We start from the raw sequence: 26,434 nt of genomic DNA, 5'->3' as shown, positions 1-26,434 counted from the left end.
ATTTCACACTGCATAACCTCAATCAATGAATTATTAATGACTTTGGAGGTGCTAGTGTTGGGCTGGGATGGAAAAAGTTTTTAAAAAATCACACAGTACCAGGTTATAGTCCAACAGGTTTATTGGGAGGCACTAGCTTTCGAAGCACTGCTTCTTCAGGTGGTTGTGAATTATTTGCAGCATATTATGCTGTTGCCAGTGCAAAGCATGCAGGGGATCTTAATAGTTCAGTTGGCCAAGTATCAGCTTTATAACAACGGAACTGAACTATTAAATTCTTGGAGGTTTGATGGCAGGGTGAGGTGGTGATAGAGCTGAGGAAAGACTGTCTCCTTTTTTAACTCCTGAACTTTCTGTGAGGAGCTGGAATGGAGAATGAAAAGATTTAGCTTGTGATTCTCATAATCCCTTTTCTCAATGTTTTGGCAATATTCCTGCATGTCCATCTGCTAACACAAGTGCAGGTATCCTCATTAGGTGGCTAGAAACTCCGATCTCTCCAGCGCAGGCTCTATTTCTGTCATCTCCAGCAAGTGCCCAGGCAACTACTACTCTAGCATCAAAATTCTTCTATAAACTGGAAAACACCAACAACTGTTTTTTTGTTTCCACCAATTGTAAACCATTTTCTTTTGCAGACAGAATGGTTGTCATCCCAAACAGTTGCCTTGAGAATGCATTTCAATGACCACTCCTGAGCTGCTATTAGTAAGTGTTCGATATGCGCATTGTCCTGAAACTGGTACAGCGTGAATAATGTGAAGAGGCTCTCGCACATTCAGATCACATGTTCACCTGATGGTGAGACCTGCAACTTATGCTCCTGTCTGACACCCCTCTGCACTCAGTCTGACATAGCTTGATACCCTTAAGAGTGCACCTTTGCAGCAACTACACGGTGTCCCCTTATCCTGCTGAAGTGCTGCAACCTGTTAATCTTTTAGTACTGCATCCAGATTTGGCAGTGGTCTCCGCAGGCACTAATTTAGGCTGTAACTTCAATCTCTGTCAACTTGGTCTGAGGGTAAAGCCTTCTGCCACTACACCTGGGAAATGGGATCATCCACCTTTTTACAGATGACCTGGAGGAGAACCCATAGCAGGGCATTGTTGAACCATTGGCCATATTTGAAACTGACATTTTTCAGGGAATGAGCAGTGAGGAAGCAGAGAGAAGATTCAAATGGTAGGCTGCAGTTCTGGTGTCCACTCTGAACGGACTGATGTTGCTGCTTGCAGGAAATGCCTTTGTGCCCTTTTAAAGACTGTGTGCCTGAATCTTCAAATGTGAACTACCAACTGAGGCTGTCCCATCCAGCTTGCTGCATGATTAGAGTTCCTCTCCTACGCTCAACTACTTTAGCTGCAGCTATGTGATTTTGCATGGTCAGCCATTGTTGATCCAATTCCAAGCAGTTATATTCCAAACTCGAGCACCTTTTACACTGTCTAATTTGGGGCAAATAAAGTTCCAAATTGTCCCAAGCGGCAGGAAAGTGACAGATCATAAAGTTATGAATTATCATTAAGTCCACTTCTCTTTGAAAGCTACTACTGATCTAAATCTGGACTTCACGTTTTTTAATTCCAGCATCGACCATTGATTTGAGGTCGGGAGTGAAGTAGTGTTACCACTTCACCCAATGATAGAAGGCTACTTTGCTTTCTTCAGTGTCTCAGCAGGCCTGGTCGCTGTAATTAGTGGCTGGGAAGATAGTGAGCCCTAACATAGCCATGGCTTTGCATTGTTGTGATATCCTTGTACTTTCGCTGCAAACCAAGAAACTTGTCTGGAATATAATCCTAATTTGTCACTTGCCTCCACAGAAATAAACAAATCTTTTTACTTTTGTTCGATTTCTTTCATGTAATTCCAAACCAACTGAACCACAACTTCAGATGCCTCGTGGAAGATTACGCAATGCCAATAAATTTGTAGGTGGTGTTGCAGGCTGTTGCCAACTCAACAATAGCATTTTAGAATCTAACTAGTTGGACTGATATTCATGAACAATGTTTTGATAAAAGATTTTATGAATGTCAGGACCACAACAGGGGTGTCCTGAAAGTGGTCTGTGAACTATGCATTTCTACAGCTTATTTTAGCCCCCCTTTTAATATTGTTTCAATTTTAATCCAGTCAACTTTGTACTTCAAACGAGATGAAAAGTTAGTTTATTCATAACTATTGTAATAGTTATCGAAGCAAAGAAATTGTTTATAATTTTCTAACATGCACATGCCTCAAGTCTACGTAAGGATTAAAATTTATTTATCCAGGTATAAGATCAGTCTCTTATATCATTGCATGCCTATTGCCTGCATAAAGCTTTCTTTTTCCGAAGTGAAACAGAATGTTGAAAACTTAGTCAGGCTTCTGAAACTGTGATGCATTTTGTTGCCTAATACTTGAAGGTTTGCCTGTGTGGAGGGGGCACAGCAAATCAATAGGATTTGGGAGAGAGAAGGTTCCTTCCTGGTTCTGTAGTTGTAGCACTTGCAAATTGCCTGGACTTTTTCAGCAAAACTCAGGTGATTTCTGAAAGCCTGTTCCATTTGGCGAAGAGCCCTCCCCGAGGTCATGGAGTCATAGAGTTGTGCGGCATGCAAACAGACCCTTTTGGTTCAATTCATCCATGCCGACCCAGTATCGTACCAGCATCTGCCACTTCCTCTGGCAGCTCATTCCATGCGCACACATGTGAAAATGTTAACCCTTAGGTCCTTTTGGAATCTTTCCCTTTTTTACCCTCAACCAATGCCCTCTAGTTTTGAACTTTCCCTTCCTGGGGAAAAGACCTTGACTATTTGCCCTATCCATGCCCCTCATGATTTTATAAACCTTTATAAGGTCACCCCTCTGCCTCCGACGCTCCAGGGAAAATAGCCCCAGCCTATGCAGCCTTTCCCTTTTAACTCAAATTCTCCAACTCTGAGAACTTCCTTGTAAATCTTTTCTGAACCCTTTCAAGTTTCACAGCCTCCTTCCTATAGCAGAGAGACCAGAATTGTATACAGTATTCCAATAGTGGCCTAGCTATTGTCCTGTACAGCCACAGCATGACCCACCAATTCCTATATTCAATGCACTGATGAATAAGGGCAAGTGTACCAAACACCACCTCCACTATCCTATCTTACAACCTTATATTCCACACCACCTGATGAAGGAGCAGCACTCTGAAAGCTAATGCTTCTAATTAAACCTGTTGGACTAAACCTGGTGCTGTGATTTTTAACTTTGTACACTCTAGTCCATCACCTCCAAATCATACCCAGGTGTTTGAGTCTTTCATGGGGAGTTCTACATAAATGGGCTTTTTGCATCCTTCCTTAGCACAATCAAAGCAAACTGCCTCCCATGTGAATTTCAAATGATCTGTTGACCCACTGGACAAAAGTATTAATTACTCTGAGCTGCTTTTGTGTTGTGTTCTGTCCTGTCAGGAGCTTTCAGTTCTTGCATCTTTTCCATTGTGTTGTCCTTTTATATTTTCTTGATCTTCCTGTTCAGAGATGTTGTTATTGCACACCTCTGAGCTAAGAGACCTGGGTTAGAGTCCTACCTGCTCCAAAGGTTGGAGCACTACCACCATGCCACAAGAACCCTTTTTATTGTGTGGTCCAAGGATAAATTTAACTTTAAATGTCTCCTTTTGTGATTACTCAGATGGGTCAGTTCGACAGGCTTGAACCTACCGAAGGATCAGACAGTTGCCTGCTGTGACTTCTACCTTGAAAGCACTTTTAAAATTGCAACTTGAAAATAATTTCTAATCCAGGTTGAAAAGCAGAAATCTTCTTTTGACAGTTTTCATAAATATCTATGCATAAAGATTTACGCATCCATGGTGAGATTTTTAATCCATACTTAGTGGGTGTACAGTTTTCAACGACACAAGATAGTCCTGAAATTGCTCATTTTGTTTTAATGGACCGCCTTGAATATCTACTATGAGGAGCTCCTGCAGCAAAGCCCTGGGAGTGAGATAGCCATAATAAACTTCCTCTGTGCTTAGTATGACTTGAACTTCCTGAAAGGAAGTTTTCTCTCCAGAGCTGACAAAATGACTTTCGCCACAAAGTAACCAGTTTTAATGTTAACTATCAACAAGTGGAATACAAAGTTTCAAACTCTGCAAAAATAGTCTTGCACTGGTTGCATTTTTCCCTACAGCTGATGTGAAGTGATGTGATGACTCTCAATATTGAGAGTCTGTCTATGGAATGTGGTACCAAGATGATTAATTGAATTTGAGCTTTACACATTAATGAGAAGACAGAATCCTATTGTTGTGATATCAAAGTGCAAAATTGCCCACTGAGAGAGAATTTTGCACAGTTTATTAGAATGTTGATGTATGCACGATTTTTAAACCCCTGTTGTTCTGATTCCTGGATCCATCTCTGCACACATCTATTAGCGTTATTTTATTTTTAGTGAATTTTAATTTAGAGGTGATGGGTGCCAAGCTCCAACAGCTCACCACGTTCTTTTGGTATTGTATCTCAGATTTTGAACATTATCTTTTGCAGGATGTATTTAGTTTCATTGTACCAGAAGCTGAGTCATAAAGCATGGAAACAGACCCTTTTGTCCAACTCATCCAAGTTCCCCAAACTAAATGTGTCTATTTGCCTTTGTGTGGCACATATCCCTCTAAACCTTTCCTATTCATGCACCTATCAAAATGTATATTAAATGTTGTAACTGTACCTACGTCTACCATTTACTCTGGTCATTCATACCATATATGAGCCATCCTCTTTATGAAAATGTTGCTCCTTGGGTCCCTTTTTAAATCTATCTTCTCTCACCTTAATGTGCTCTCTAGCTTTAAATTCCCCCACCCTAGGGAAAAGATCCTTGCTATTCACATTATCTGTGCCCTTCATGATTTTATAAACCTCTACTAGATCACCCCTCCACATCCTATGCTCTTGGTGGGGCGGGGGGAGGGTCTTTTCAGCCTCCCCTTTAGAACTCAAACTCTCCTGGCAACATTCTGGTAAATCTTTTCCCAACCCTCCCCAGCTTAATTATATCCTTGTAGCTGGGTGACCAGAAGAGTACACCATTCTCCAAAAGTGGCCTCAGCAATGTTGTGTGCAACCTCAATATGATGTCCCAACTCCTGTACTTAATGGACTGAGATGGGCAGCAATTTGACTGAGGGACTTGGCTTACTTGGAAAAGCAATGGAGTATATTAAGTGCAGTTTATTTGATTGCTGAAATTCAGTGTTGCTCTGAAATTCCTCCAGGAAACCTACCTTCTGACCTTTGGGTGCTGAAGTAGGATTTATGTAATCTTTTCTGTTTCACACTGCAGAGCTCTGTCCTATCAAATACCCTTTTGTGAGAGAAGGATACTGATCACAATCTGAAATTTTCATGTTGATATGTGCAGTGATAAACTTAGAGAATTTTTAAGAGCGAGGAACGTGGACCTTGGGCCCCTTGTGTCTGTAGGTGATCAAACATCTAGCTATTCTAATACCATTTCCCAGTAGTTGGCCCATAGGCTAATGGTTGCATTTCAGTATTCGAGAAGCAATGTTCCTGATTTGTGCTAGTCCCCAGCAACGTGAGGGAGCAGCATTGCAATTCACTTCTGCGCCTTGGGTGTAGTCATAGTATCTCACTTCCAGCTGCTGACTTGGGAGGGGGTGATAGGGGGAATTGAATATTGTTCAACGCTAAGCTGCCTGATTGTTCACCTATCCTTAGTACCTGGACCCAGGTGTGAACATTGTTCAAACAGGAGATTATGTAGGATATTGAGTGTTCAATTGCTCTGTGTTCTATGAGAGTCTGTGACAGATCAATGCTCATTGAACTTGTTTAGTGAAGCCGAGGCTTGGACTCACGAAAATAAACAAAGCTGCAGAAAGGACTGAGAGTCTGAACTGAAGCATTAACTAAGCAATTTTAAAGTACAAAATAAAATTCCTACACAGATGGATCTATACAGGGATGGCACTAGTTCCTTTGTGTAGGAACTTTATTCATGGTTCTGTAAAACGTTTATCCGTGTTTTAGCTAAGGCTTCCAGCTCTTCCTTAGCTTTATTTTTTCTGCGGTCAATGCCAAGGTTTAGCTAATCAGTACAGTGCGCACAAATTAGTCAACATACTCGCATAGTACAATAAACAACAATTGAATACTACATTTGGTATCCTTGAAACTGTTCCCGGACATGGGTCAGCACAAAGAAGAGGGTCATGGTGAAGATTTCCAGTTGCGTACTGGAGACCTGTCTTAACAGGTGTCTGTTTAACTTGTAACTAGGGTAGCCGTCCTTTTGGGCTAGCTTGAATCTTTGGAAATTGATCTTCAGATCCCTGATATGAGCAAAACTGAAGAAAGCTCTCCAGTGATTAATTTTTTGAAGCTTTGCTTTTGTTAAAATCTCCTTTAAACACTCTTTTATTGTAAAAAAAATATTCGACTGGATGGAGAGCTAGAATGATGAGACCTCTGGGGAAGGTTTGAGTTCTTATTGTCACATGTACCAAGATAGTGAAAAGGATTGTTTTACGTGCTAACAAGATAAATCATACCTTACATAAATACATCAGCATAATAGAGCAGGATGCAAAATATAGTGTTACAGCAACAGAGAAGGTACAGGGAAAGACCAACTCAAAGATCCATTCATAAGTCTGATAACAGTGGAGAGCAAGCTGTTCTTAAATTTGTTGGTTGTTTTGTATCTTCTGCCTGAAGGAAGAGAGTATGACTGAGGGGGGAGAGAGATGTGGAATGGCGTCAGTAGATGGAAGGCTGGTTTCCATGATGCACTGGGCTGCATTCACAACTCTCTCTTGCAGTCTTGGGCTAGGCAGTTGCCATAGCATGCTGTGCTGCATCCAGACAGGATGCTTTCGGGGCTGCATCTTTAAAATTGTTAAGAGCCATTGTGGACATGTAAAATTTCCTTAGGCTTCTGAGGAAGTCGTGGTATTGGTTTGTTTACTTGACTGTAGCATTGTAATAAAGAAGGGCCAGTATTATAGCTGAGGAAATTCTTAACAATTTATGAAGTAAAGAACTAGATAACAACCTAGGAAACTGAGTATTATCTGTACCTCAATGTGTTGCTATGGAAATGTGGCATGTGACCAGAGTGCCAAGAGTACAGAGGCAAAGTAACAGGGTTCCTGACTTAATGAAAAGAGCCACATCCAAATCCCTTGGGATATGCAAGTTAGTTTGCACCTACAATGCTTTTGAATGCCATGATGTTGGAGGTGCCAGTGTTGTACTGGGGTGGACAAAGATTGAAAATCTCACAGCACTGTTATAGTCCAGCAGCAGCAGGTTCCAAACAAAACAACAACTTCCAAATAAACCAGCTGGACTATAACCTAGTGTGTCATTTTTAGCTGTTGAATGGTGGTCCTGCTGGAGGTTTGAATTGTTTGAAAGTGTCCTCTCGCATCCCTGCTGGAAAGCAATGAGTAAACATGATTACCATTTCAGATTAAGTGGTAGCCTTGGTGCTGGAGCGATGTAAACATGGGATCATAAAGCCTCTGTGATCACTTCTTAGCAAATGTCTTATGATAGGCAATGTGGTTTCCAGCCATGTAAGTGGGAATGCAATAATGAAGGAACCTTAAATAAACTACGGAACTGAGCAAGGAGTCTCAAAAGAAAATTTCATCTAGGCGAGAAAGGATGAATAGACGAAAATGAAAGTGAGGTGATAGCAATGCAATAAATAGCAGGTCTGATCATAACTAACCCTGTCAAAGAAATCCCTTATCATTTGAAACCGAGAATGGAATCTTTTGGGTGGGGGTGGGGAAGAGAGGGGAGGTGGCAGACTGGGAGGGGATGAACCTTCAATTGATGGGATAGTAGTGATTCTTTGTAGCAACTGAGTCCATGCCCTGGAGATGCCACCGGCAGACTGGGACTTCCTGGTGAGGGGTCCTTTTTTCTTCACTTGGCAAGATTCAGGGCTTAGATAAGAGTGGTGCTGGAAAATCACAACAGGTCAGGCGGCATCCAAGGAACAGGAAAATCGATGTTTTGGGCAAAGGCCCTTCATTAGGAATGAAGGCAGGGAGCCTCTGGGTGGAGAGATAAATGGGAGAGAGTGGGGCTGGGGAGAAGGTAACTAAGAGGAGGGAATAAAGGTGATAGGTCAGAGAGGAGGGTGGAGCAGATAGATGGGAAAGAAGATTGGCAGGTAGGACAGGCCATGAGGATGGTGCCGAGCTGGAAGGTTGGAAATGGGGTAAAGTTGGGGGGGAGGGGAAATGAGGAAACTGGTGAAGTACACATTGATGCCCTGGGGTTGAAGTGTTCTGAGGCAGAAGATGAGGCGTTCTTCCTCCAGGCGTCAGACAGTGAGTGAGTGGAGGTGGAGGAGGCCCAGGACCTGCATGTCCTCAGCAGAGTGGGAGGGGAAGTTGAAATGTTGGGCCCTGGGGTGGTGGGGATTTTTAGTGTGGGTGTTCTGGAGATGTTCCCTAAAGTGCTCTGCGAGAAGGTGTCCAGTCTCCCCAGTGTAAAGGGGAACGCATTGGGAGCAACGGATACAATACATTGGATATTCAGGTGAAACTTTGGATGTGGAAGGCTCCTTTGGGGCCTTGGATGAATGTGAGGGGGGAGGTGAGGGCATAGGTTTTGCAATCCTGCGGTGGCAGGGGAGGGTGCCAGGATGGGAGAGTGGGTTGTTGGCGGGGGGAGGTGGTGTGTGGACTTGACCAGGTGGTCACGGAGGGAAAGGACTTTGCGGAAAATGGAAAGGGGTGGGGAGGGAAGAATATATGCCTGGTGGTGGGGTCTGTTTAGAGGTGGCGGAAATGTTGGCAGATGATGCAGTTAATTCGAAGGTTGGTAGGGTGGAAAGTGAGGACCAGGGTGGTTCTGTCCTTGTTGCGGTTGGAGGGGTGGGGTTGGGTTTGAGGGCGGAGGTGCATGACGTGGATGAGGTGCATTGGAGGGCATCTTCAACCATGTGGGAAGTGAAATTGCAGTCTCTAAAGAAGGAGGCCATCTGGTGTGTTCTGTGGTGGAACTGGTCCACCTGGGAGCAGATACGGTGGACGAATTGGGAATATTTGGGACAGCATTTTTGCAGGAGGTAGGGTGGGAAGAGGTGTAATCCAGGTAGCTGTGGGAGTTGATGGGTTTGTAAATAAAAAAAAAATCAGTGTCAAGTCCGTTGTCATTGATGGAGATGGAGAGCTCCAGGAAGGGGAGGGAGGCATCAGAGATGGTCCAGGTGAATTTAAGGTCAGGGTGGAATGTGTTGGTGAAGTTGATGAACTGCTCAACCACCTCTCGGGAGCACGAGGTGGCGCCGATGCAGTCATCAACGTAGCGGAGGAAGAGGTGGGAAGTGGTGACGGTGTAACTATGGAAGATGGACTGTTCTACCTAGCTGACAAAGAGACAGGCATCGCTGGGCCCATGTGGGTGCCCATGGCTACCCCTTTGGTCTGGAGGAAGCAGGAGAATTTGAAGGAGAAATTGTTAAGGGTGAGGACCAGTTCAGCCAAACGAATGTGTGTCAGTGGAAGGGTACTGTTGAGGATGTCGGGAGAGGAAGAAAAGATTCAGGGCTTCTTTCTGGAACTTCAGTGGAACTCGCGCCTGCTCTAAGCTGGAAAGTGTTCCATGGGCAACTTATATGGATGTCAATTGAGAATTTCCTGGGATAAATAATGTACCCCTGTCTTCCCATATGCTCCAACCTCTGATGTACCAATTCTTGTGTATAACTATACCAAAGTGTAGATAAGGGGAAACAGCAACATTGTTTTTAATTATCTTCCTTTTTTGGGAAGCGCAGGTCTTTAGACCAAGCATGCTGCAACTCTTTGAGTCAAGGGAAGGGAACAGCCCTGCGCTAGAGAGTTGAAACATCAAAGGCATGAAATCTAATAGATTTGTGTGGATGGCAGATGAAAACATGACATGGTATTTCCATGGTTAAATACTACAACGGATTCTAAACAGTCCAGATGGCCTTGAACTCTGTACATCTTTTATTCAGCTTCCTCCTCCTATATTTGTTGATTGGAGTACTTCATACAGTTCTGAAAAAGTAGTTTATTTTTATAAGAAGAATGATCAGAGGATTTCCAATTTTCTTTTCCCCCATTGTTATGTCTTGTGTTTTTATAAGCAAACCACATTCCCTTATCCATACTTTGTGTGAGGTATAAATATTTGAAGAATGTGGTAAAAATCCATTGCTCTGTCAGAAATTGTGTTTTGTGTTTGTTTGTTTGTAACACATGCACAATCCCCACCACACTGGGAGCCCTGCGGTCTCCAGAGAGATGTGAAAAACTGGATTAAAAACCCAAACCAGCTCCATGTGAAAATTTGTGGATCTCCTGTTCTACCTATCAATTCAAAGGGGAAAATGGGACTTATCCAGAACATCAGTGTGACCCTGAATTACCTAACATTTTGTAAGCAATGATGACTGCCTCGAATATTTTCAACCTTCATTTGAAGAAATTCAGTTATCCCAGTCCCACCATCTAAGTTGGCATTTGTAGACTGGATAATATAGATAATCCAAGTGCAGGAGCTATCACTAAAATTGCACTATCCTTTTTGGAACACAGTTTAATAAGGATGTTTGAATGAAGCCATCTTTTGCTTACCTCCAAGAAGCTCTAATCACTAGACAGGAATAATATATGAGCAAACTCCCCGTTATTTTAATGTATACTCCATGAGAGAATTCACTGCTCGTTAAATATATGACCCAAAGAGCTCACAACTTGCTTTGTTTGAACACCCTTGATTAATAACATCATAATGTCAACCATTGTACAGAATGCTGAAGAGCAGGTGTTTCCAGCTACTCTGGTCAGGCACAGTTAGGTATGTTTTGGCCATGTATAATTCAGTAAGCACAGACAATATCCTGCCTCCTTGCCAGGTTAAGCTGATGATTAAGTTGGGGACATTTTAATTCATTGCTACAAAATTGGGATTGTTAGGATCAACATGCATTTTACAGTTTAGAAATGTTAGTTAGTATTTATTTTGGAAGGGGACTGAAACCAATATTTTACCCAATCTGTGGGTTTCCCAGCTAACAAGTTGGATTAAGTTTATCACTGCACAGTCAGTCTCCATTTCCTAATTTTGACATTGGATGAAGAAAGGCAGTTTGTTTAGAATCTGTAATGTTTTAGTTCAGAACTTTGCTGCAGAAATAAGTGTTGCAAAGATGTAGTTTTAAAAATTCTGTTTCATTAAGTCAATTTGTGTCAATGTATCACAGTTTTGCTACTGGGTATAATGCATACCATGACACTAATTGTATGTAGCGTGGTAGAAAGAGGAACTCTTCAACCCATTCTAATGCATACTGGCATAAATTTGACAAACTAAAGAATGTAATTGATATCAAAACTAACAGTGTGTGCCTGTGCTCGAAAGCCTCATTACATTGATTTTATCCTAGAATAATATAGTAGCACATTAGTGTTAATCTCGCCATTTAAAGTTTCTGATCCCAGAATATTCTTTGACTTCAAGTTGTCGTTGTGGGAAAATAAGACTAGATTGAATGAAAACTAGTTGGGAATGCACGTTTTTGAGTTCACAATGTTCCAACCCTGTAGCCTCTTAGTACTTTTCTTTTTTGCAGGACAGCAGATGCATTTCAAAAGCATGTGGCAAGCCTTTAATGCAGTGTAAATATTAGGGCAGGGATGGTAGAATGTGATCCACAGCTAGGTAAACCCTAGCGTTGAAAATAATAATATTTGGCCCACTGAGTCCATACTGACCCTCCAAAGAGCATCCCATCCAGACCAACTCCCTCGTACCCTATCCCTGCATTTCCCACGGCTGGTCCACCAGCCTGTACACCCTTGGATTCTACAGGTCAATTTAGCATGGCCAATCCACCTAACATGCACACCTTTGGACTCTACGTCTTTGGGAAGAAACCCACGCAGACAAGGGGTGGCAGCCTGTGTGAGATTTGTACAGTCAATGACTAGGCAAAAATAAGCAGTTCTCGTTGTTCATCCATAGTAATAATGAATGGCTTAAACATGACCTCAGCACAGGATAGATCACTTTATAAATAGGTGATTAGGTGGAGTTGTTCGATCAATTAGCCAGGTGATTAGTGTGTGATTCAGAATGATAACATTGTCGGTTCAATCCCCTATGGGTTGTGGTGGTTCATGGAGCCTGGATGCTCACCTTGCACCATGTTTGTGGAATGAGGCTTCTCAAGCCGGAATAGTCGATTATGTATCTCTTCTGAATTGGGTATAATACCTATAGACCGATATTATCTTGCATGAAAGATCGTAGGGTTGGCATTAACTGCCAAGCCACTGTGACTTTGGAGCAACGTTTAGATTATGAGAAGTAATCTTTGAAAGATAGGAAAAGAAAGACTGATGATGAAAGAAAAGTACTAGTCTATAAGATGAAAGCAGATGTGTCCAGTATGTAAGAAGACAGGAAACAGAAGTAGGATAGTTGGCCTCCCAAACCTGCTCCATCATTCAGTGTGACCACGGCTGATCTTATTATTTTAACTCCCCTACTCTGCATGTCTTCCATAATCCTTGACTTGGCGCATTATGGTGGCTCAGTGGTTAGCATTACTGCCTCATAGTGCCAGGGATCCAGGTTCAATTCTAGACTGTACAAATCTCTCTCAGACTGTGTCACCCTTTTTCTGCGTGGGTTTCTTCCCAAAGACGTAGAGTCCAAAGGTGTGCAGGTTAGGTGGATTGGCCATGCTAAATTGACCTGTAGAATCCAAGGATGTGCAGGCTGGTGGATTAGCCATGGGAAATGTGGGGATAGGGTACAAGGGGGTGGGTCTGGATGGGATGCTCTTTGGAGGGTCGGTGTGGACTCAGTTGGCCAAATGGCCTGCTTCCACACTGTGGGGACTCTGATTCTATGACTATCTCATTGATCAAAAGTATGTCTAAATCGGCTTAAGTATAATCAATGACCTATCCTCTCTTTACCTGTGGGTAAGAGACCCCCCCCCCCCCCCTCCAAATGACCCTCTGTGAAACTAAATCCTTTGCATGCCTGTATCACATGGGAGGTCCCTTCATTTGGCACTGTGGCCCCTAGTTCTAGAACTAGTCAATCATCTGTCAAGCCCTCTCTGAGAATCTGACAGATTTCAATAAAATCACTTCTCAATCTTGGAAAGAAAAACTAAATATGGGCCTCGCTTGCTCAACCTTTCCCTCAAAAGCCGAGCCTATCATCTCAAGAATCCACCTCCTGAACATTATCAGAAGTGAGTCCCTTCAACATTGTCTTCCTTGACAAAACGTGAAGGTTTTTATTTGATCCAAATGTTCTTTCTCCCAAATAAAAACTGAAAGAACTGTGAATGCTGGAAATCTGAAACACCAGCAGAAATTGCTGGAAAAGCTCAGCAGGTCTGGCAACATCTGTGAAGAGCAATTAGTGAATGTTTTGGATCAGTTCTGAGGAAGGGTGACTTGGTGCAAAATGTTCACTGATTTCTCTCCACAGCTGCTGCCAGACCTGTTGAGCTTTTGTAACAATTTGTTTTTGGTTCTTTCTCCAAGGATGAATTCATTGTAAATAATGCTGCACTCAAATCTAATCGTGTTTATCTCCAGTAATCTTTGCCAGTTTAGCTAGATAAACAAGAGTAAGGTGAAGCTTTAAAATTTCTGATTATTGTATCTCACTCTTGCATTTTTGTAAGCATTTTTAACTTTTGAACTTATCTCTTTCACCAACATTTATGAACTGATTTATATTTCATAGATTTCTCTTTGTAAACTTAATCTTCTGTTTGATTATAGAAACAACCTGGGAAAGGCCAACAAGTGCTCCAGGAACACCAAAGAGTCCAATATCACAGATGAATTCCTTGCCTACAGGTAACTAACCTTTTTTTTTTGAGCAATGATTAACTGCTAAAATAAACTTCCGAGTTGACCTTGAATTTTCTTTTTACTTTGGCATTTTCACATTTTATGGGCGTAAAAGAGAAATGGAGCACCCTAAATAAAAGACACCAAACTTTTGATGAGATGCTAGAATCTTAGAATCCCTGCAATATGGAATTAGGCCATCTGGCCCATTGAGTTCACGCTGGCTCTCCATATAGCACCCTACTCTATCCCTCTAACCCTGCATTTACCATGGCCAATCCACCTAACCTGCACATCTTTTGGAATGTGGGAGGAAACTGGAGAACTCAGAGGAAACCCATACAGACAGAGAGAATGGGCAAACTCCACCCATACAATCACCTGAGGGTGGAATCGGACTTGAAGTGGGGATAAGAGATGGGAAGGTGATGTGTTAAGTAGGGTTTTTCTCCCCTGCAATTGCAGCTCTGACCCAGCAGAGGTTTGGACACATAGTGGGGATACATTCAGGAAGGAGTTGTCTGAAGAATCCTTAACATTGACTTCAGACCCCATGAGGTCTCATGGTATGAGGTCAAACATGGCCAAGAAAACCTAATCACCATATATGCCCACCCCTCCAATTCCATCCCCTCTCCCATCAAACTGATGAGTCAATACTACTACTTGTGGGTGGTAAAGCTGCAGAAAGTATTCTGAATGGGAGATTCCAATGTCCAGCATAAAGAGTGACTTGAGAACACCACAACTGACTGAGCTGTTTGAGTCTTAAAGGACATTGCTGCTAGACTGGGCCTGCAGCAGGTTGTGAAGGAACCAATAAGATTGGCAATGTACTTCACCTCATCCTCACCAATCTGCAGATGCAACTGTTCATGGTAATATCAATAAGAGTGTCCACTGCCAGTCCTTGTAAAGAAGTCATCCCATCTTTATGTTGAGAATACCTTGCATCATATTGTGTACCGCTATCACCATGTTAAGTGAAAGAGACTTCAAACAGATAGAGTAGCTCAACTCTGGGCATCAATGAGACACTGTGAACCATCATCAGTAGCAGAATTGTACTCCAGCATGATCTTCAACCTTATGGCCTGGCGTATCCGCACTGTACTGTTACTACAGCAAGGGGATCAACCCTGGTTCAGTGAAGAATGTAGGAGGGAATCCCAGGTGTAGCACCGAGCATACTTAAAAATGAAACACCAGTCTGATGAAGTTCCAATTCAAGGCTACTTGTGTGCCACATAGTATACGCAGCAAGTGATTGATAAATCTGAACAATTCCTCAAGCAGTTGATCAAGTCTAAGCTCTGTAGTCCTGCCACATCCAGTTATAAATGGTGGTAGACAATTAAACACCTCACTGGTGAAGGAGACTCCATAAATATCCACATCCATCATGATGGAGGAGGCCAACGCATCAGTACAAAACATACAGCTGAAGCACTTGCAATAACCTTCAGCCAGAAGTGCAGAGTGGATGGTTCATTGCAGCCTCTTTTAGTAGTCCCCAACATTTCTGATGCTAGTCTTCAGATAATTTGATTCACTCGTGTTGGAAAAAGTGAGGACTGCAGATGCTGGAGATCAGAGCTGAAAAATGTGTCGCTGGAAAAGTGCAGCAGGTCAGGCAGCATCCAAGGAGCAGGAGAATCGACATTTTGGGCATAAGAAGGGCTTCCTGAAGAAGAGCTTATGCCCGAAACGTCGATTCTCCTGCTCCTTGGCTGCTGCTTGACCTGCGGTTTTCCTTCACTCACATGTTATCAAGAAATAATTGGAAGCACTGCAAATGCTAGGGGCCCTGACAACATTCTGGCAACAGTGCTGAAGACTTGTGCTCCAGAACATTGTGTTCCAAACCAAGCTGTTTCAGTACAGATGCAACACTGGCATCTACCTGACTCTGTGGAAAATTGTTCAGCGATGTCCTGTATGTAAACAGCAGGACAAATCCAACCTGGCCAATTACTGCCCCATCAGTCTACTCTTCATCGGTAAAATGTTGGAACGTGTTACCAATAGTGCTCTCAAGTAGCACCTGCTCATTGACACCCAGTTTGGGTTCCTCCAGGGCCACTCACCCCTTGACTTCATTGGTTCAAGCATGGACAACAGAGCTGAATTCCAAAGATGAGGTGAGTGTGATTAGTCCTTGCTGTCAAGGCTGCATTTCACTGAGTGTAGCACCAAAGAGCCAACCTGGAGTCAGTGGAAATCGGGGAGTAAACTGTCTGCGAGACGGTGTCATATCTGGCACAAAGAAAGATCATTGTGCTTGTTTTTAAGTCATCACACCACCAGGACATCTCTCTGCAGGATTTCCTCAGGCTAATGTCCTAGGCCTAACCATTTTCAGCTGCTTCATCAACGAACTCCCTCCAACATAAGGTCAGAAGTGGAGATGTTCACTGCCTGATATTCAGCACCATTCATGACTCCTCAAACACTATAGCAGTCCATGTTCACATGCAGCAAGAACTTTTGCAGGTTTAGGGCGATAAATGGTAAGTGAGATTTGTGCCACAAATGCCAGGCGATGCATATCTCCAGAATCTAACCATTGCTCCTTGGGATTCAAAGGCATTCCCATCACTGATAACCCCACTATTGTGGTTACTGTTGACCAGAAACTGGACTGGACCAGCCATAGAATTACTGTGCCTCTGACCTGATCTCGTAACAATGAATCCTACACCATGCAACTCCCATCCTAAATTCTCCAAAGCCTGTCCTCCATCTACAAGCCCAAGTCAGGATTGTGATGGGATATTTTTCACTTCTCTGCATGAATGCAGCTCCAACAACACTTGAAGCTTCACCATCCTGGACAAAGCAGCTGACTTGTTTGGCACAGTGTCCACAAACATTCACTCCCTCCCCCACCACCAACACTCCATAGCAGCAATGTGTACTATCTACAAGATGCACTGCAGAAATTCCCCAAGGCTGCTTCAACATCATCTTCCAAACTGATGACCACTTCTATCTAGAAGGGCATGGAGAGCAGATACATGGGGATACCACCGCCTGCAAGATCCACTTCAAGTCACTTGTCATTTGACCTGGAAATATATTCAGCTAGAAATCTCACAGCACCAGGTTAAGGTCCAACAGGATTTATTTGGAAGCACTAGCTTTCAGAGCGCTGCTCCTTCACAACTACTTGATGAAGGAGCAGCACTCCAAATGCTAGTGCTTCCAAATAAATCCTGCTCGACTATAACCTGGTGTTGTGTGCTTTCTAACTTTGTTCACCCCAGCTCCTCCACGTCATGGAAATATATTGCCATTGCTTCAGTGTTGCTGGGTCCAAAATCCTAAAATACTCTCCTGAACGGTGGGTCTACCTACACTAAATGACTTTCAGTTGAAGAAGGTGGCTTCTCAAATCAACTAGGGAAGGCCAATAATTGCTGGCCCAACCAATTACATCTGTATCTCGCAAATGAATAAAAAGTGTGAAAGGTGAACATGTAATAGAATCTGAAAAAGCAACAGGTACGGCATAAATGAATTGATGGTTACCCATTCCTGGACATTACCATACATCTGGACTACAAGTTGACATGATGTGTGAGATGCTCCTTTTACCCAGTCCCCAAAATGTTGCAAATATTTGGCATGTAAGCCAACTTCCCTTTCAGCTACAACATTCAGTGCTGTCATTCCTTGTCCGATGCAGTTTTGCTCCCATGTAAACGTACGTTTTATTTGCTGGTAGCTTACAATTGAGTGTAAGCAGCAAATACAGGCTGTGTGTGAGTTTAAGATCTGCACTGACTTTGCATCTGAAGTTGATATTTCAAAATGGTGACCACACTCACCCATACCAGTATTTGACTTTAGGGTGTAAATTTATGTACATTGTAATTCAGTATAGTATTTGAAAATTGTGGATTGCATTTCATTTTAACTAAATTGCTTTTTCTATTCATTCTTTGAGCTGTTATCGACCATATGCAACACATAGCATACTTGTTAGGGTAGATCAGATTGATTTCTGCCCTGAAGGTTTGACTGCAGATAATTGCACTTTGGATGAGCTGTTGGCTCTGTTTTGTCTTTGCAAACTCCAAATGTATTGAAGGCAGTGTTTTGTTTGAATTGTGCCATGCACAGCAACACTGATCAGCATCTCTCAGGAGATGAAATCAATATCAATAGTTCTAAAAATAGAATAGCATTTTATTGTCGCATGTATTTTTAAGTCACCATAACACAGGGCCTAAATCAATGCCAAAGTCCTAAATAAGGAGAAGAAAAAGTAAAAGTTCATCAACATTCAAGTAATGGTTTTTGGGTTTGGAGTACATTGGAAAATCTTGGCTGAGACCCCCATGGCAGGCCGAGAGGCGGTCTCCACACTGGGCCATTGGAAGACCTGGCAGTAGCCTCTGAAGCAAGGACGAGACCTCCGCACCAGGGAAAGGACCTTCATGCCAGGCTGCTGGAATACCTAGAAGCTACAGAAGAAGTCCTTCACAATGTGATGAGACCCCCGGGACAAGAATGCCACGCTGAAAGTTGGTGCAGTCTTCAGAGTATCGTCATCATTGTTTCCTTTTCATGCCTTGAAAATGCACCCCAGAGTTGACTGTTCATTAGAACATTTACTTTGGTCTGGCATTCTGCCAAATGACCAGTCCAATTCACTGACTGTCTCAGTATAGGGCATGACACTCCAGTATGTGAACACCTCCTGTGTTTAATTGTGGAGGGCATTATAGAAATTATCCTTGAATATTCGGGGGCATACAATAGTGGGTCTTACTTGCCTGTTTCCATACACAAGGAGGTTAAGCACCATCAGACAGTCGTTAGTAGCCTTGACAGGGCAAGTCTGATGCAATGGTCATAATGACAAAGTTAACACCAGTTTGCAATATTCTTCTTCACGACCACTCGAAGAACACAAAACCTGTACCAATTTCCCTGAGTCTGTGGGCTGGCATGGTGGCTCAGTGGCTAACACTGCTATCTCACAGCGCCAGGGACCTGGGTTCAATTCAAGTCTCAGGCAACTGTCTGTGTGGAGTTTGCACATTCTCTCTGTGTCTGCGTGGGTTTCCTCTGGGTGCTCTGGTTTCCTCCCACAGTCACAAAGATGTGCAGGTTAGGTGAATTGACAATGCTAAATTGCCTGTACTGTTAGGTGCACTAGTCAGGGGGGAATGGGTCTGGATGGGTTGCTCTTTGGAGGGTCAGTGTGGACTTATTGAGCCGAAGGGCCTGTTTCCATACTGTAGGGAATCTCTAATCTAATCTTGGGTAGAGGGGCCTTAGTAAGGACATCAACCTGGACTTTGTATGCCTCTGGTCTGTTGGCTGTCCATAAGGGCGTGCACAACCCATACACCAATGTGACCACTTTCACCTTGACTTTCTTTTCTCGAGAGAGTCTTACAGCCACATTGGGATCTATGCCAGCGGCAGTCTCCTGCTCAGGGAGATGCATGAGGCAATCTTTACCGCATCTTTTCTCATCCTTCCTCTAGAATTCCGGAGTTGTGCAGTGTGGTCCTCAATGGGCTGCTCAGGTAGGCAGGTGAACGCAGAGATCCACTTGTGCTTGTTTCCAGTGTCAACCAACTCTGATAAGAACTGCCTCTGTGCAGGTTCATTGCTCTAACCTTTTGTGCAGCAAACTGTATGAGGTTAGTCACCAGTTCTCTCTGGTTGTTGGTAACATAATGGTTAACTAATCCTGGCATACTGTTGCTGGCAAGTTGCACTGCTGGTACTGGCAACGGTAGAGGATTGGCTGACTAGTAGAAGACAGCGTGGAGATGAAGAGGTCTTTTTCAGGATGGCCCTTTAGAACTGAGATGAGGAATTTTTTCAGTTAGAAGTTGGTTAACCTGATCATTGCCACAGAATGCGTGGATGCTAAGTCATTCAGTGGACTTAAGACCACGAGAGAGAGGTTTTTAATTAGTAAGGGGTTCATGTGTTACGGGAAGAGGACAGGAGATTGAGTTTGAGAAATACATATCAGCCATGATCAACTGGTAAAGCTAGTTTGATGGGCCAAATGGTCTAGTTCTGTTTCTATACCTTATGGCCTAAGACCCTTCTAATGTGCAACACTTTTGAAGTCATGTCAGTCCTGTACTTTAGAATGTGGAGTTTAACAAGACACTGAAGACATCCTGGTCACTCACTGCATCCACTTCCATTTTCATCATTTAGACTTGTTTTGCTACTAAATTAACAAATTTGGGATTGGAAATCAAAGCAAAGTTTTTTTTAATTTTGGTTGCCTGTTTCAAGTATGGTCACACGTTCTGTTACTTGATTCCATTTCTCAAGCATTCTCTATGTTGAATATATAAAGATTGACATCTGTAGTTCTGTTAACTAACTGGCCAATGGATGGAATCTTATCTAAAATTAGTTACAATTAATCAGGCCCACTTTGGAGGTGATGCCTCCATGGATATGAGAGTTGATTAAAATTGTGTTTTGGAGAGAGAAAAATTAATGTTTCACTCTGTCAGATCTGCACTTGATTGTTGTACATTTTTAAAATAGACTAATTTGGGAATAAAATCCTATTAACTAATTTTGGTATATCTTGGTACATGTATGTTTTCTTTAAATGCTGAATCTTTTCTCAAAATTACGAAATGAACATTCTGGCCCATCCTGTTGAATGTGATTCTGACTGATTACAGACCAGTTGCAGTAAGCACTACAGAGAGCTTGTTGTCTCGCCAGTATAATGCGCTGCTTAAGAAGCGAGGTCAAGCTTTAGAGTGTCAGCACTATGCAACTACACTTTGCTCCATTTTATATCTCTGCTTCTTTAATCTATCATGGGGATCATTTTTGCTGGATTTTAAATTGGATGTCTTAATTTCAATCATGAACTTCTAGCTTTGTTTCTATTCTCCCAGTGGCTGCTGTGCAACTGCTTTGTAATTGGAATGAGTTAATAAATTACCCAGGACACTCCAGCTCATTCAAAGTTCAAGTTTGAGGTGCATTTGATCTCTCTATTCTCATGGAATTTTGCAATTTGACATCCCATTGGAAGAAATTTGAAATACATGATGGCCCCAACTTCTCCAGTGTTCTGACCCAGTTCCTTCCCAATTCCTTACTGACTAAATCTTTCAGGTCACAAATAACAGACGCTTAATGTTGTACTCTATTTAAGATTCTTTAGGGTTGAGGAGGAATGACAGCAACGCTGAAGCTTTATTTAGAGTCAGAGGCATATAGCACAGAAACAGAACCTTCAGTCCAACCAGGCGAAAATGATGAAGGGCTTTCCTTTTGAAGGGCTTTTGCCCGAAATATCGATTTTCCTGCTCCTTGGGTGCTGCCTGACCTGCTATGCTTTTCCAGCACCACTCTAATCTAGACCCTTCAGTTCAACCAGTCCACGCCAACCATAATCCCAAACTAAACTGGTCCCACCTGCCTGCGCTTAGCCCATATCCCTCCAACTTTTTTTATTCATGAACTCATCCAGTTCTGAGGAAGGGTCATTTGACCTGTACCATTAACTCTAAGTCTGACTTCTCTCCACAGATGCTGCCAGACATGCTGAGCTTTTCCAGCAATTTGTTTTCATTTCTTAGTCATGTACTTATGTAAATGTCTTTCAAACATTGAACTGTACCCTCATCCACCACCTCTGGAAATTCATTTCACACAAGAAACTTGCTGTTTGAAAAATAGAAATTGCCCTCTCATGTCTTTTTTTTAATAATCTTTCTCCCCTCGTCTTAAAAATATGCTCCCTAGTCTTAAAATTCCCCACCAGAGGGAAAAGTCATGTGTCATTCACCTTTATCTATACTCAATTTTATAAACCTCTATAAGGCCACTCCTCAATTTCCTATGTTCCAGTGAAAAAGAATCTAAGCCTATCCAACCTCTCTGTATAAGTCAAACCCTCCTTCCCAGCAACATCCTGGTAAATCTCTCCTGAACCCTGCCTAGATTAATAATGCCCTTCCAAAACAGGGCACCTAGAACTTGACACAATATTCCCGAAGAGGCCTCCCCACCATCTTGTACAACCTCAATGTAATTTTCCAACTCCAATACTCAAAGGTCTGAGCCATGAAGGCAAATATGCGAAACGCCTTCTTAGACACCCTATCTGTATGTGATGAAAACTTCAAAGAATTTTGTACCTGAACCCCTCGGGTATCTCTGTTCTACAACACTGCCCAAAGCCCTACTTTTAATTGCATAACTCTTATGTAATTTGTATCCACGTAACACTGGCCATGTTGCCTCTAGTTTATTGCTTTGGTTTCCATCTACACTTTTTAAAATTAAACGCACAAACGTATGAAGTCTGGGGCATTCTCCAAATTTCTGAAGCATTACATAGGCGTTATAGCCCAGAAACTGGTTATTTGGCCTAGCCAGCCTATACTGGTGGTGTTGATCCAGTCCACAGCTGCAGCATGACCTCCCAATTCCTGTACTCAATGCTCTGACCAATAAAGGAAAGCATACCAAATGCCTCCTTCACTATCCTATCAACCTGCGACTCCACTTTCAAGGAGCTATGAACCTGCACTCCAAGATCTCTTTGTTCAGCAACACTCCCTAGGTCCTTACCATTAAGTGTATAAGTCCTGCTAAGATTTGCTTTCCTAAAACTGTAGCACCTCGCATTTATTTGAATTAAACTCCATCTGCCACTTCTCAGCCCATTGGCCCATCTGGTCCAGATTCTGTTGTAATCTGAGGTAACCCTCTTCACTGTCCACGACACCTCCAATTTTGGTGTCATCTGCAAACTTACTAACTGTACCTCTTATGCTCACATCCAAATAGTTTGTGTAAATGACAAAAAGTAGAGGACCAAGCACCGATCCTTGTGGCACTCCACTGTTAACAGGCCTCCAGTCTGAAAAACAACCCTCCACCACCACCCTCTGTCTTCTACCTTTGAGCCAGTTCTGTATCCAAATGGCTAGTTCTCCCTGTATTCTGTGGGATCTAACCTTGCTAATCAGTCTTCCATGGGGAATCTTGTCGAGTGCCTTGCTGAACTGTTGGAATATTACGTGCAATTCTGGTCTCCTTCCTATCGGAAAGATGTTGTGAAACTTGAAAGGGTTCAGAAAAGATTTACAAGGATATTGCCGGGGTTGGAGGATTTAAGCTATAGGGAGAGGCTGAAAAGGCTGGGGCTGTTTTCCCTGGAGTGTCAGAGGCTGAGGGGTGACCATACAGAGGTTTACAAAATTGAGGGGCATGGATAGGGTAAATAGACAAAGTCTTATCCCTGGGGTTGGGGAGTCCAGAACTAGACTAGGTTTAGGGCGAGAGTGGATAGATATAAAAGAGACCTAAGGGGCAACATTTTCACACAGAGGGTGGTACGTGTATGGAATGAGCTGCCAAAGGGAGTGGTGGAGGCTGATACAATTGCAACATTTAAGAGGCATTTGGATGGATATAGGAATAGGAAGGGTTTGGAGGGAAATGGGCCGGGTGCTGGCAGGTGGGACTAGATTGGGTTGGGATATCTGGGCGGCATGGATGGGTTGGACTGAAGGGTCTATTTCCATGCTGTACATGGTTATGACTGTGTATTGGAGCATCAGGAACTACTTTAAGTGATTGCCCCACACAGTCCACTGAGCCACATTCTAAGTCAGCATTCTTTAGGAAGGAAGGGGAGGAAAGTAAGGAGATAAATAAATATTTGCAAGGGTGCCAATTAAGGCAATGACTGATTGTAAACATCTTTTTCAGATTTTGGCCCAAATCTTATTGGGGTCTGATTCCAGAGTGGGCGTGGGCGATTTTATTGCTTGTCATGGGAAAGACTTGTGTCATATCACTAACTTGAAAAATACAAGGGCACTAATGGAATGAGGAAGTTGATATAACAAAATCCCTCTTCTATATTCTTTTTATTATTTATGGCTAACGTGTGAATTGAAGCTTTATGGGAAAGGGTAAAATCTCTATCTTGAAATACGTAACATTGAGCATTTAATTAATAGAATTTTTCTCATACTCAAGATATGTTCATGATTCAAGTTCAAACTCTGTTTTCTTGCAGATAAATTCCACATGAAAGATGAAGAGTGTGTTATCAGTTTTGACTCCACTTATGTCATTATGACTCACTGCTACTGTGCACACCAATTGATTAGATCCTTCCTGCAATGGTTTCTGGCCAGCTTGTCTGAGAGAGATTATATAATGGACTGAAGAATATTGAAAAACTAGAAATACCCAGCCATACTTGACACCGGCAAAGTACAGATTTCAAGTTGTGATTGGTTCTGGCCAACACACACACAGCAATTAAAAGCAATGTTTCCTCCATCTCTAGCAGAATGCCCAAGTGTCTCAGGGAAAAATTTACTCCCTCCAGAGGTGCCTGTGGAAGCCATCCCTTTTGCTGAGCTTCGAACCCACTGGCACCAGTTTTCTTATTTTGCCATTTGCCAATGCAAAAGCAACTGCTTTGTTAGGAGGAAATACTTGAGGACATTATCTCAAATATAATGGAAGTAATCAATGTTTTAAAAGTAGTGAATTAATGCCAAAACTTTGCATGAAGACATTTATTTTTGGATAGCACCACAGATTAGAACTTGATCAGACTGACCTTTTTAACACAGATGCTTGTGTTTGTATTTACAGTGAATGGCTTTCACTCATCAGGGAGCCTGTCGCATCATTCGGAGACCTCGCACATGGCCTTGAGGAAGACTAGCAGTGATCCACAGGTATGTTGATCACCCTCCACTGTAGCTTGGGAATACAAGTGTCATGATCCTGAAGTATGGAACTCCCAGGCCTGGGCTAGGATTTAATCCTGTACATTTGTGTGACCAGCTATTTTCCTCCCTGGCAACTTTGTCCCCAAAACCAAGGCAATTCAGTACATGTTTGTGCTTATTTTCCTTCTCCTCCTTTGTTCTGTTCAATTTTGGATGGCTAGGAAAGGTTTACAATTTTTTCAATTAGAGGCTCTGTCCTAAAACAGCACATGATGATTTGATTCCTGAGATGCCATGTTATACATGTTGTGCAGTCCTTGTCTTAGAAATGGTTTCTTTTAAAACCGTTAAAACAGTTCTTTGGACTGTCTGGCTTTTTACATTGCATTTTGGCAATTTATTATTGAAAAACTGTAGAAATTAGGACCATGTTTTTCATTCTTTGTGTGCAGAAATTATTGCTTTACCAAATGGGCATTAGATTTAGCAATCCTCCTCTGTAGTAATTTCAGTCATTCTCCATATTCAAGCTCATTCAACAGTTTGGAAGTGCTGTTGCTGAGCTCGGTTTAAGATCATGTGGCCTCTGAGCTAATGCAGTAAGCATCGATGCTGTTGGCTTGTCTGTGATCTTTGTTTGAGGTCAGTCTGTACCGGCTGACTTTTTTAATATGTGGCATCCAAGTATATATTAATTCTGAGCGGTGTTCTCATTTGAAAATTGTCACCTTTTAGTGAGCAAGCTAGAGTCTAGGAGATGAGAGAAGTGAAGCCTGATCACTGTGGTATTGTCTGTGGACACCTTGCAGAGAGCAGAGGGATTCTGGCTATAGTTTGAAGGTATATATTAGTGGATTATAGGATTACTATTAGCAGTTATTAATGTAAGAGCAGAAATCAGTTTATTGGTGGATATTATTAGTTATCAGTGCACATTCAGTGAATTATTAATGGAAGCAATATTTCTGCAAACTCTGTTCCCCCTGTGACTCCTTTGACGTTTTCCATTTCTATTTCCTTTCTCCTTTAGGCCTAGTTTCCCATCTGTTCATGCACCACAACTGCTGAGATTAAAATCAAACTGCAAAGTAAGCAAGGAGACTGAATCTTTTTCAAAAGATACGTGCACCAACATTTTCAGATGTCTTGTGGGCAGACATCGTATGATCAAACTTCTAGGAATACTTCTTTAGGGCTTTTAAAGTCACATGCTACCAGCACTATCTTTCCCAAATCCTGAACAGCACCAGTGTCGCACTCTGCATTCCTGCTGCTTTTTTATTACGTTCAGTGCCCTACTCAATGCTGTTTTATACCAATTCTGACCAAGTTATTCACAATGATGCTGCCTGCTGCACGCTCCTCCCAATGTTAAGTGAGTGGGCAAAATCTTGGCAGATGGAACATGTATCGGAAAATGTGAGATTATGCACTCTGGCAGGATAGGCACGAGAGACAAATATGGTTTAAATAGAGAAAGACTGCAGAAAGCTGCAGCACTGAGGGATGTGGAGTCCTTGCTTATAAATTTTAAAAAGCTAGTGTGTCCGTTCAGGTAATAGGAAAGGCAAATGCAATGTGACTTATATCAAAGAGAAAGCTATCAAAGTAGGTTGGTCATAATAAAGTTATATGCGACACTACATCAGACCATATTTTGAATACTCTGAACAGTAAGGTTCCCTTATCTGAGGAAAGATAGACAGGGATTGGGGGCAGTCCAGAGAAGCTTCACTAGGTTGATAGTGGTTATGAAAACATCATCATATGAGGAGTGATTGAGTAGTTTGGGTCAGTACTCATTCTCATTGAGAAGAATGAGAAATT

At 42.4% G+C, this 26,434-nt stretch overlaps 1 protein-coding gene across 2 annotated transcripts in view; it reads left to right on the top strand.

Moving 5' to 3' along the window:
- Positions 1-26,434, top strand: part of gas7b (growth arrest-specific 7b) — a 440,079-nt gene that overhangs the window by 289,098 nt on the left and 124,547 nt on the right. For both annotated transcript variants that reach the window (XM_072558282.1, XM_072558283.1), the window contains exons 3-4: positions 13,818-13,895; positions 24,528-24,613. In XM_072558282.1, the coding sequence (XP_072414383.1) occupies positions 13,818-13,895; positions 24,528-24,613 (164 nt within the window). The remainder of the gene's footprint in view (positions 1-13,817; positions 13,896-24,527; positions 24,614-26,434) is intronic.

This window comes from Chiloscyllium punctatum, chromosome 39 (assembly GCF_047496795.1).
Source record: "Chiloscyllium punctatum isolate Juve2018m chromosome 39, sChiPun1.3, whole genome shotgun sequence".
In the NCBI taxonomy this organism is placed as follows: domain Eukaryota; kingdom Metazoa; phylum Chordata; class Chondrichthyes; order Orectolobiformes; family Hemiscylliidae; genus Chiloscyllium; species Chiloscyllium punctatum.
Note: the sequence above shows the minus strand (reverse complement) of the source record. Positions and strands in the feature narration are given on the sequence as shown.